The 12,951-nt window shown below is 37.9% G+C and overlaps 1 protein-coding gene across 1 annotated transcript; it reads right to left on the reverse strand.

Annotated features, from left to right (window-relative positions):
- Positions 1 to 534: 534 nt before the first annotated feature.
- hmgcs1 (3-hydroxy-3-methylglutaryl-CoA synthase 1 (soluble)) lies at positions 535 to 12,424 on the reverse strand. Its single transcript, XM_063013825.1, has 10 exons — positions 12,349 to 12,424; positions 9,552 to 10,009; positions 8,260 to 8,385; positions 7,945 to 8,109; positions 6,755 to 6,923; positions 5,793 to 5,963; positions 5,013 to 5,119; positions 4,781 to 4,906; positions 4,108 to 4,265; positions 535 to 3,003 (listed from the first exon to the last, which is right to left on the reverse strand). Exons 1-10 carry the CDS (start codon positions 12,357 to 12,359, stop codon positions 2,914 to 2,916), a joined length of 1,581 nt encoding a protein of 526 aa, XP_062869895.1. The 5' UTR covers positions 12,360 to 12,424; the 3' UTR covers positions 535 to 2,913.
- Between the last annotated feature and the right edge of the window lie 527 nt (positions 12,425 to 12,951).

Below are 12,951 nucleotides of genomic sequence, written 5' to 3' on the forward strand. Positions count from 1 at the left end.
TTACTATCCCAACTTTTTTTAGAATGTGTTGCAGGCCTGAAATGCAGGACTGAATGTTTATTAATAAATGAAATGAAGTTGGTTGGACAAAACATGAAATATCTCAGGTTCATCCTGTCTGCAATGAAATAAAAGTCAAAGTAAATGTAAGAAACTCTGGTTTTTTTTATTATTTGCATTTTCCATGCTGTCCCAACTTTTTCTGATTTGGGTTTGTAAATTAAAATGTGTATGTATGATTTTTACTGGGTGCTCGGGTAAAGCACCAGTCAGTTGCCCTGGCCATCACAGCTAAGGTCCAGGTTTGAATTTCAGCAGGTGCTATCAGTGTACACATTTATCTGAGTGAGGGGGTGGTTGAAGCATTGACCTGGACCTGTCCAAGGTATTCCTTCTCTCCGACCAGTTTATGAAAATTAAATGGGAAAAAATTATTTTTGCTAAATTATTAAATTAAACTAAAAAATCAGTACTGTATCTTGTCCCAAAAATACAACAAAAACTCTGTCAACCCTTTTATTACATGAACAGATGTTATATAAATAAAAGATTTGATATTTTATTGATTGGCTGTAAAAAGTGACATAGAAACACAAAATACTGCATTGATAAATGAACAGATTTATTTTCAGTTAAACTCTTTATACATACTTACATAGATTACATTATTTTATACAGATTGATTCTGCTAAAGTTAAACCTGATCCATTTTTACTATTTTTTATATATCTACAAATATAAATAATTTTACAGTTGGTACTGTACATTACTCACCAAAGTTGGTATACGAAACTGATCTCAAAGAAATTGATTGTAAACATTTGCTAATTCAAGTTAAAAGTTGATTTGTTCAGGCTGCAAAATTTAAAAAGGAAAATATATATTTTATAACCTGTACATTATTCAGAATGACAATGTGTGTGCACATGCTCAGAATTATAAGGCTTTTAAGGGACAGTTATGGCTCATTAAGTCTTGACCTAATGAAATGTAAAGGACTGCAGCAATAGCAAGTGTTCACAATACAACGTCTGAGTAAATGTTCAGCCCATTTAGACGCTACTACACATTCACGCATTGGTCAATGGACAAGATGAACATGAACCGCTGTTGTGAACATGAAGGTAAGACCTGATTGATGTATCAGTTAACCAGTCAAATATGCGGTTATGGTTCCACTGAGGTATATGCACTGGTGGAAATCATGCCAACAAAGCTTTGTGTTATATGTTAGAGATGCACAGATCTTATTTATATACCCATACACAAAAGAGCCCTAATCAAGCTATAGGGAGATAATAAAAAATAATTAGAAACTAATACTCAAAAGTACATTTCCCAAGCTGGCTTAGTGAAAGCAAGTTACAGAAGCCTGACATTATATTAGTGACTTTAAGAGTATGGTGTCCATGTTCATGTTGGCAATCTGTGTAATGTGAGTTTAAATTCCAATGCATAAAATAGAAATTTGGAATCCATAATAGATTTATAATCCATTACATTCAATCCAAGCATTTAATAGAGCTTTTTAGGCCAGTTAATTAGTATCAGATCAGATCAGAACATAACTATTAAAAAAGTAACCGTGGATCAGATTAAATACTAATAAAATATTTTTAAAAAAAACAATCCGATAAGCATTTCAGGCCACTCAGCCCTCAAACAGTACTCAGTGTTTTCTATTGTTTGAATTTGAGACACTATCAGTGAAGCATTTAAGTAAAAGTATTGCTGTTCACTTCATGCTGATATAAAATTATATTCATATGCTTCTGCGCCAGTCAAGCACCTTCTATATTGGTCCCATTTATAAAAGAAATACTAGCATTCTTATATCGATGTTACAGATTTTAAGTTAAGATCAATATTAATACAATATTTATTTCATGTTATTATTTAATTTACTTTAAATTTGACATTACATAGGCATTGCAATTTCATGAATCATGCCAAGTCAACCCATGACAAAATATGACACGGTCATGTATAATGTAAAGGTATCCAAATTACCAACAGAGTAAGTGTTGCTTGTATATTTTACTTGCTTGTCAACTGACCAATAGTAACGTGCCTTGCAGCTAAAACTCAGGTCTAGTCTTGACTGTTATGGGACTTTCAGTCAGTGTTCTCTCTGTGTTGTTGGATCTGACAGAGTCACAACTTGCTAAAGCCATGCTCTTAGTGGCTGGGAAGGATGGCAAAGTCTGTATTTAGAAATGCTAGCCATTTGGGGTGGTTTGCATCTTTACATGCATTTGAGTGTTCAGAGTTGGCTGGTTAAATGCATGACACAGGAAGCTGCCTCTCAGGTGCACGGCTATGGTGTAACTGGAATATGTAATCCTTACATCTTAAAATGATTCTAACAATATAACCTGGCTCAGCTGTGTCTAAACTGATATCATACTGGTGGTGGACTTGAAAGAATGATTTAAAAGCAGATAAAGCACATATATAGAAATCCACCACAAGACATGCATTTGATAGAAATGTCAAAACTGTAAGTTTAGAAAGCAGCAGTATTGCTAAATAAAAAAATGAAAATAAACCCTCTTATATCCACAAACATCCCCACTGGCTTCATGAAAATGAAATATGAAATTTGAGTGAGGATTATTTAAATACATTCTGCTATCTCTGCATAGATCATTACCTCTAAGCAGCAGACATAAACCATGAGTGTGCTGAACTGTGCTTGTATCAAAAACAATTAGTCTATTCTATCCTCCTTCTTCACCTGCATTCCAACAACAGCTGTGATTTACCGAGCAGTTCTAACCAACAACAACACGCAGCTGTGTTTTACACCGTTTACAAATACGATCGAGACTCCTGAGCTCTTTGCTCCTCTTTGTTTGATGTCCAGATCCTGTGTCCGTACTGCTGTGAGTGTGTACCTCATAGAGGTTAACTTCAGTGATCTCCGTTGCTCACGGCAACAGCCTCAGGTAGAGCAGTGCTGGCTGGGAGGCGAGGCATTTTCTTTACTGGGCTGGGAATGTGCTGCAGGAGGAGAGAAACATGAGTACGATTATACAAGTGTAACACATCAGATTAGGGGTGAGAAATAATCATATGAAAGCAATACAATGATGGTTTAAGTGTCACATTTCATTAATCATGAAGAACAACAGTAAAACTGTATTAAAGTGGAACTTGAGAGATTATTTGCCAAAATTTTTGCTTATTTATTAAAGCAATGTAGAATATCTATTTTTACCAGGTGGGATTAAACTTAAAAATCAAAGCTTGAAATGAACTTAATAGCTCAACAACAACAGTGGCGAGTTTCGCAACTCTAGTAGTCAATTTGCAGTTTAGCTCGGTGACATTCTTTATTTCCTTCGCCCCTCCCCCCCCTGGATTTTTACCCTGTGTTTTCCAATCTGGACATTTTCAATTCCCAAATGTGAATCCACTGCTGCTTGCACAGCCCTCGATCTAATCAAGGAGAACCGGATAACCACAGGTTTCCCCTCCTACATGTGTCCAACCTACTACCTGTTTTCTTCACCTGCCAGTGTTGACTTCCAGTGGGCTCTTCAAAAAGTTTCCACACATATATATTGTCATTGGAAACAGTGAGGCCGGGAGGAGTAGTAATCGGTCATGTCTGAGAGAGCTTATAGTCTGGATTGAGCGGCATCTGATTTCCACTATTTTGGACGCTCAAAGAAGCTTTAAAGGGAAGAAGATTTTCATGTGATGATGATGTGAAAGCAGCGGTGCATCAGTGGCTACATGCTCAACCATAAACATTTTTTGCTGATGGCATTAAAAAGTTGGTATGACGCTGGGAAGAATGCATCGGAAGATGACTATGTAGAAAAGTGATGTAGTAATAGTTTTAAAAAGTGTGGAAACTTTTTGTTGTTGCACTCGTGCAAGCACCTGGACCATTCCCGGAGGTCGCATATCGGGTACATGTACAGACTATGTATTAAACACTTGTTTTTAGGATTAGGATCACTATAGGATGTATGGCAAAACTCTCTACTTAAAGAAACAGTGAAACTATTTTCGGTTTCCTGTCAGAGTGAATATTAGTACATCATAATGCACACTTTCAACACACTGTATTCCATTATATACAATTTTCTGCTGTACCTCGGATGCAGTAACGGAAGCATTAAGTCCTGCCTCTAAGGGTCTGTCGTCATCCAGGGAACGGCTTGCATAATACCTGCGATGTTTCTCGTCCACACGAGTCAGGTACCATGTTCCTGGAAACAGCTCTTCCACCGAGCCATGGGGGACGTAGTTTGCTGTGGGAATAAATGATGTATTACATTATGAATCGTCATTGTTTTGAAATAGCACTTCTTGCAGGGGCTTAACTTTAAACATGAGAGAAAAGGAAGCATGTTTGTATTTCAGCTCTGGTACTAGTTATAGTCAAGGATTTTAACAGTAAAAAATACTGCGTTCAGGTGGCGCACAAACAACGAATGGCTCGTTGTTCAGGGAAGAGTGCCAGAGGGGACTCCTCATAACTGATGCAATTATGATCTCTGCTGGCTGATTGATGGTGCCTGCACAGAGAGACGAGGGATAATGGGATCAGGGTGTGTCTCTCCGTACACAAAGTTGATCCACATATGAACTCGCCTTTTGCAGGTGAAAAGGTGCAGTCGGAGGGGGCGTGTGTTAGTCAACATCAGCAGAGAGGAAGCGAAATGCAATCGGGTAATTTGCTACAACTAGATTGGGAGGAAAATAAACAACAAACAAATAAATAAACAACAAATCCCAATCTTAAAAAGCATCTTAAAAAGCATACCCAAGTGATGCGTCTCCTCTCTAAGCTTCATGTTATCTGCAAAGACAGCAGGTGAAACTTTCCTCCTGGAGTCCAGTCGAGCCTGCAAATCTGACAGACTGGAGACAAGTTTATCCAGTGCAGATCCTGAAAACACAGCACACACACACACACACCAACCTTAAAATACTTCTATTGAGAAATAAACCAGAAAGTAGAGTTGTGTGTATTGTGCACGGATGTGTTTACTGACCAGGTGTAGCATCCTGTGTGACTTTGACCGAGTAGAGAGAAGCAGCGAACCCTGAGCCATAAGAAAACACTCCGATTCTTTGACCTGCCAGCTGCTGAGGTGTATATCTGTAAAAAAAGAGCCATCAGATTACAAGTCACTATCAAATTATCTACTGTAAGCTTTTCAATACAGTGCTGCTTTAAAAAAAAACTATGACTTTTTTTAAACACTCCTCCCCAATTTCAGTTCTCAACCAACAGTATTCTATTTTATATGTCATAGTTATAGTCATAGACTGCATAAATGATTGGTGAACATTTCTAACCTGGAATTGGACAAATTGGGTTGCTAAACAATGCGTAGGACAGGAGTACTTGTCACAGGCATGTACCATATGATGTTTAATTATTTCACTATTCACTATAATATTTAGCCCATTTTCTTACAATTAGTTCAGGTCTTTCTTTCAAAACTTAACGTTATCCATTGGTTTATGAACATCTATGGCCCGTAACCATTTTTATATCTTTTATTATTGAAATTTGAGCTGGTCCGATACAAATGTATTAGGTATATTGTAAAGCTGGAAGACCAAGCAGTCGCTGCATGCTGCATAACATTACCAGATGGTAAACAGGCTCATTGCTTAGTTTAATAGTGGCCATACAAAGGAACAGCATTAGTCAGTGTACAGAGATCATCCAAAAAAATCTATTCTTATTATATCAATCTATTATTGATATAACAAGAAAGAAAAATAAATAAGCCACCTTATATAAAAGAAACAATGGTACATACTGTGCTAGAACGGAAGCCAAGCAGCCATACACAGACGGTGTGTACATATTGCCATTCTGGTTGGAGACGAGAAGGGAGGCCTTTGTTTTCTGCTCAAACATCTCAGCACTGGCTTTCATAAAAGCTTTTTCCACATCACGGTCAAAATAAGTGTCCTCAGCTTTCACATCCCTAGGGAAAAAGCATTCCTTTATTTATTTATAGTCTGTTTTACCACCACTTTATGTTGGGTCAGGTTGGGTCTGATTCATTGGGGGAAAGGCAGAAAACACCCTGGACAGGTTGCCAGTCCATTCACACACTTTGTCACACTTAGGGCAATTGCAGTAAATCCAGTTTGCCTGACTACTTGTTTTTGGACTTGTGGGATGAAACCAAAGCACCAAGAGAAAAACCTATGCAGATATATGTAGAACATGCAAACTCAACAGAGAAAGAACCCTGGCTGCCTGGATGGGGAATCAGACCCAGGCCTTTCTTGCTGTGATGTGACAGCGCTACCCGCTGCCACTGTGTCACCCTTGGGGGGAAAAAGAATTATGTAATTTAACCAATTAAGCATAACTAAACTAAAAGGGTGAGAATTATAGTTCTGTACACCAAAAGTAAGTTAAACAACTGATCCTATTTGCTTAGCAATAATTACATTCATGCAAGCGATGGAAGTGTAACGTATATTCTGGTAAAAGCATACAAACAGATAGACAACATGTGTTGATTACAAACCTAGACTGGACTATATTGTATTCTGTAGTCTTAATAAGCGTACAAATCACAAATGTTTAATGCACCTGGTATAAAAACCTTAAAGTAATTAGGTTGACTTGTTTGAGTTAATGTTAACGTACAGTAACTTGAGATCAAAGCAAAACTGAGCGGAGGTTGCACACTAAGGCAAAAGAATTTTTATGACTGTAAACAGGTACTCACAGGGCCTGTAAGGTATTTTAATGGATACTGACCTGAAGGCTTCTAGACCATTAAATGGCCCGCTTTCTGTGTCAGGGTTGGGGTGAGACAGGAAGTCGTTGAGCAGAAGGCGAGCCAAGGATTTCTGGACCAGTTTGCAGTAGGGAGAATGAAAGACCATGTAGCCGAAGTCATCCAGAGTGAAATGTCTCTCAAGACCCTCTGCAATGAAGAAACCAAAATGAATATATAACAAATCAGTGTAGAATTGTATGGAACCAAGATATTTCTATGCTGTTTTTGGCTTCAGCTGTTTTGCTAATAACGATCAGCACAGTTTCTTTAGAAGCCTTACTTTTTTGTACTATTCCAACGTCCAAGGACGTGTATAATTATTTGATTAAGACAAAAGGAATGTTTTACAATAGGACATTTCTGTAAAGAGAGCACACAATTATACTTTCAATTAAATGTAAAATCTAATCTAAATGGGTATGGCAACCCCTAAATATGGAGGCAGCAAAAAGATAATCAGAAAAGTCAAAGAAAAACAATCATCTATGGATTCTTATCAATTATAGCGTGTACTTTAAGACAGGATTACCATGAGAATGCAACAACAACACTGCAGCAACTACAATGTTAGTACAGAATAAATACAAGCAAATAGGGGTGTAACGATGCACCACAAGACAGTTAAAAATCGGTGCACATGTGCCACGATTCGAATCGGTTATTCATTTAAGATGACTCGATATTCACTTTAAACAGCAGACGGCACTGGCGCTATTCACCTCGCCTGGTTGACGGCAGTTCACAAAGTTGCCAGGTAGGGGATTTCCCAGCCAAATGTATTCTGGTGAGGATACTTTCTTTATTTGTATTATTCATTTATTTATATAATGTTGGATTCGTTTAAAATTTTTATTTCAGTTTTTTTACACAATAAGCATTGTTTGCCATAGTTTGTATCCACCTCAGAAATAAAAGGGCATTCATTATTTAGATAAATAAAAGATAAGCACAAATACAATATTTTATTAGATTTTTTTTTAAGAGAAATAATAAAAGGAAACTTTGTCATAATTTGTCTTCAATTTCATTTTGTTAAAAAAAAAAAAAATTGGGAAGAAATTGCATCGTGAACCCAGTATCGTGAATCATATTGCATCGTGGGTAGAGTGTATTGTTACATCCCGAAAAGCAAAGTACAGAAAATGAGCATGCAGATAAAACTGTTTACCTCGCTGCCACTGTGCTTGAATCTTTTTTCGGTAGACTGAGTAACATCTGTCTAATGCGCTGAGGTAACACTGGATGGACAGTTTGCCGTCCACTACAGGATACTCGGACACCATATCAGGCTTATAGAAATCATAGGCATGCTGCATGTGGGTACCTCGTATACCTGCAAAATAAAATACACACCATTATGTAAACGAAGTTGAGTGTCTCACTGTAAGTGAGGTGGAGCAATGTGCTCATTTTGACCCTGTAAACAAGCAGTCGTGTAAGTGTGCTAAAGTTCATGACAGCCATGTTATGTCAGGTCATGTACCTCGTTCAAAGCACAGAGGAGCATTGGGCCCTACTAACATGGCCACTGCTCCGGCCCCTCCTGTAGGCCTGGCACTTCCTGTAGCATACACTGCAATATCTCCAGCCACAACCAGGGCATAGCGACCTGTAGTAAATAAACATTACAAAATATGATTAAAAAACAGGGAAGACAAATAAAAACAATACAAAAAAGCTAAATCATTCAGGATGGTCCAATGAGGCCTTGGAAAATATACCACAGACAATGAGAGCTGCTTCCATGCCAAAATATTCCGTATGTTTTGGTTTTACACAGCACAAAAACAAAATATTTGCAGAGGGATTGAGCAACAAGACAGCTATGAGAATCTTTCCTTTCCTAATCAGAACTGTGGCCCTGGAAAGTGTAAACAAGAGCACTGGGAATAAAACAAAAATCTACAAAGTGTATATAACACTGATCTGTCCTGATTTGGGTCAGTTATTATGCTCTGGGATGTAGTGTCTTGATCACTGATTCAACCCTCCACCGACGACTGAGGACGCTTCTCAACTCACACACGCTCCCTCCGACACGCGCTCAGTACAGACTCATCCGGACGAGTCGAATTCATATATACCGATCAGCACTGTGCACGGAGAGCCACACCCTGATCAGCATTATTCCTCAGCCCTGTGCAGGCACATTGATCAGCCAGCAGAGGTCGTAATTGCACCAGGTACGAGGTCCCATGGTCCGGCTTGCCCCTAACCCTATGAACAACAGCCAATCGGATGGCAGAGCTGAGTTTTGATACAAGCTGCGCCATCTGAGCGGCCTGATTTTGAGTAATTATTATTCTATTTATGCATTTTACTTTTTCCTAAATCTAGTAGGATCTTATTAGTAGGATCTAGTATCTCTTGTATTGCTGCAGACCCCTATCCTGAACAAAACGTGTCAGTACCTAACATGATCCCTCTGGCGTGTGAAACAGACAACCAATTTTTTTAGAAGGCACGGGAAGGGTTCACACAGGGATCCGTATCATGGACCGAGAGTCACATGTTGATCTCCAATTATCCGCATCTCTGTTCAGGCGTCATTGACCAGCCAGCAAAGGCCATAATTGCAGCAGTAATGAGGCCCACCTTCACTCAGACATAAACAATCATGTCTGTGTTGCTGCCCAGCTAAGATCTGAACTTGATTTTACACAAAATTTTGCATGTTCTGCACCTAATACCAAATCCTAGCTTGAAATACAACATTCACAAGCTTAATCAAAACAAATTCCATCAAAAACCTACAATCGAAAAACAAAAGCTTACCATCCCAGGAGCTGGACTCCACCCAGTTGACAGCATTGAACAGAGCAGCGGTGCCACCATAGCATGCATTAGTTGTATCGATGCCCTCGACGTCTGTATTTCCTGACTCCTCGAACAGCTGCATTAAAACAGTCTTTACAGACTTGGACTTGTCAATGATGGTCTCTGTACCCACCTCCAATCTTCCCACACTGTCATACGATAGACAGTTTCTTTCCATAAGCCGCTGCACAACAGTCAGGCACAGAGAGTTAATGTCCTCCCGGTCTGAGCAGAAACCCATACGCGCCTGGCCAAGACCAATAGTGTATTTCCCAGCTCCGACACCATCAAACTCCTCCAGTTCTGCCTGATCGACGTATTGAGAGGGAATGTAGACCTCCATAGCAATGATGCCGACATCTTGGGGCCAACAGGCTTCATAATTGGTAGGTAGAGACCCAGGCATTGTAAACAGACTGAAAAAGAAAATAGAGCCTTTAAATAAATTGATTAATTTACTTAAAAACAACAACAAGTACTTGAATATTAAAATCATTAAAAGAAAGAGGGAAAACCTGCACTGAAGTACAAAATTCTACAATCCCTCTCTTAGACATATGCCCAGCAATACAACCAAGTCCTCTGTAAAAGGATTAAAGCTTTAAAGGAGTAAAGGTCAAAAAGCTGATAGTCAATGACCTTTTACCTAGTTAACCGGCACATCAAGCTAGGCAAATTTGGCTTTAGATCAAAAGAGATAAAAACACAGAAATGCCCATCTTTAGAAGTAGGTTATGTTTGATCGAATCAAAACATACTGTGCAATCAAATCATGCAAATCAATCACTTGACCATCATGCTGTAATCATGCTGTAATCTTCGTCAACAAAAACCATTAGTCCCTTTTTAAGAATTAACACAAAAATAGTGGCTGGAATTCCAACAAAACCTTTTAAATGACATGCAATTTCTTTCTGAATTCCAGTGAAAGATTTTATTTTATGTATTTATAAAGCTGTTGTTTAATAAATAGCTGTTTTATTACTGAACTATTACTGTACTAGCAGGCTTGTGACATTAAATCACAATTATTTGTGATTATAAACTTTTAGCTGAAGATTTATGTACATGTAATTGGGATGAATGATTTCAGTGTCATATTACACAGTACTGGAACTGATCTGAAACTCAGCTTTACTGTGAATGCACCACTTTCTTTCATTATTGGTTATCAATTACATGAAATTGGAAAATTTGCATCCCTAGGCAGGACCAAACTCAGTTTAAGGTGGCTGAAGTGGGCTACACTAACCACACTTCTGTACTAAACAGTATGCCAAATTAGTGCACAATTAGATGGTTCAGCCACAAGATGTAGCACATAGGACGCAGACTCAAACGCAGGTAACGATGCACTGCCAACTATGTTCATTCGAAAATATGAACACTAATTCCTACACTGGCCCAGTGCATTGACCAATAAGAAAATGCAGAATGAAAACCAGTACACTGAAACAGCTCAGAAAATAGTTCAGTAATAAGTATTGTTTTATGTATTAATAAAGCTGTTGTTCAATAAATGACCATTTTATAATTGAACTATTACTGTACTAGCAGGTTTATGACAAAAGATTTTGTATCACAATTATTTTTTACATTTATTTGGTATTAATGATGTAAGTGTCCTTTTATACAGTACCATACTGATTCCTTTTAGATTTAGTAAATTTATTCTTAAAATACACACAGAAGTTACACAAAATTAAACAATGTTGTCATATTTGTTAATCATGTATAATAAAGATTTAAGTATAAGACACTTATGTCATGGATTAATGTTGCATTTAAATAAAATAGACATTTTCAACTTCCAAATAGGGAAAATCTAAGAAAATCTTTAAACTGGAATTTTTGTTAGGAAACCTTTAACGGTGTCGAGTTACACATACATACATATTTTGTCATATCAACATGGTTGATTACAGCATTAACAGTAATAAACTAGTTTTCAAATGTAATATCTATAGTATTTGCTTTACATTAATCCACATGAAGACAGTGGTTGGTTTAATCTAGAACAAGTGTACTGTGTAAGCTTTTGATCCTTAGATATTCATGTTTATTTCTACTTTATAGCTTGATTGAGCAGATCAACATTATACACTAAACATTCAAAACCCATACAGCATTAGGCAGGAATTGGTTTTAAAAGTTTGTAGTTACAGCTTCAGGTAAAACAAATATTTATTCGTGGTTTATTTAACAGAGAGCTTTATACCAGTCAATATTTGCTTTTACAAAACAACAAGCCATAAACTGCCCATAAGCACCAAGAACTGGTCCTCCCAATCAGTACATCACGCTTTTTTTATTTAATTATTAGCTATATTTGGATAAAAAGTTAACATTTTATGATGTATTAATGTGGCAAGGATGTGGTAATTATTACATGTTAAGCTGAGAGAATCAGCAGCTAATCAAGCTCCTTTAATTAGCTCAAACCTTCACTAACAGCGACATTGTAGCCACATTAACACCGTTAACAGCTTCATAAAACGTAAAAAGCTTTTTTTTTTTAATTGTAGTTACTTGTTAAAATGAATGTAAACCGCAGTAATAAACTCATTTTAGGCTGAGTGTAATGATAGCTGGTACCGGGTGAAGCTAGCAGGTAGCAGAGTCACCGCTAATGCACAACTGTCAAACACAGCAAGCTAACAGCTAACTCTCATTATCCTCACATTCAACTCTTCATTGTTTCCTCAGTCATACTCCAGCTAGCCTCCAAATTATTGTTAAATGTATAATATCTTACCTTACAGGCATTTAATGTTAGTGGTGTGAATGTCAGAAAGAGAAGACTTGCTGCCGCTGACGACAGATCATAAGGTCAGCTACTCATGCGAGTCTACAGCCGAGCTCCAATAACCGACGGACTGCCTTCCGCTCCGGCCAGACACTAGGGAGTCGAGTCTGGTGTCGACTGATGAGTCGATACCAAGAATCGATTCGACGCGGTGGTTTTCTTAATGTCATTAACGTGTAAAGTTCATTCATTCAGTTTTACTAACCGCTCCATCCTAGTCAGAGTCGCGGTGGGTCCGACTCTAAGTTGGATTACACTTTGAACAGGGCACCACCAACTTTTATTTGCTAATCCAGCTTTGACGTGGTAAAAGAACCGAAACTCTGAGATTCCTTACAATGATCCGAAGTGAGGATCGAACCCAGGTCCCCAAAAGCCACGTTGCTAATGCAGCAACAACACCGCCTACCAGTGGCGTAACTAGGCATGGGCCCCAGTGCAAAAAAAAATTAGGCCCCCTCAACGTCAGATGTCATATATACAGTATATATATATATATATATATATATATATATATATATATATATTATTCCATATTCATCAGTGTTTGCT

The sequence above is a fragment of the Trichomycterus rosablanca genome, chromosome 18 (assembly GCF_030014385.1).
Source record: "Trichomycterus rosablanca isolate fTriRos1 chromosome 18, fTriRos1.hap1, whole genome shotgun sequence".
NCBI lineage: Eukaryota > Metazoa > Chordata > Actinopteri > Siluriformes > Trichomycteridae > Trichomycterus > Trichomycterus rosablanca.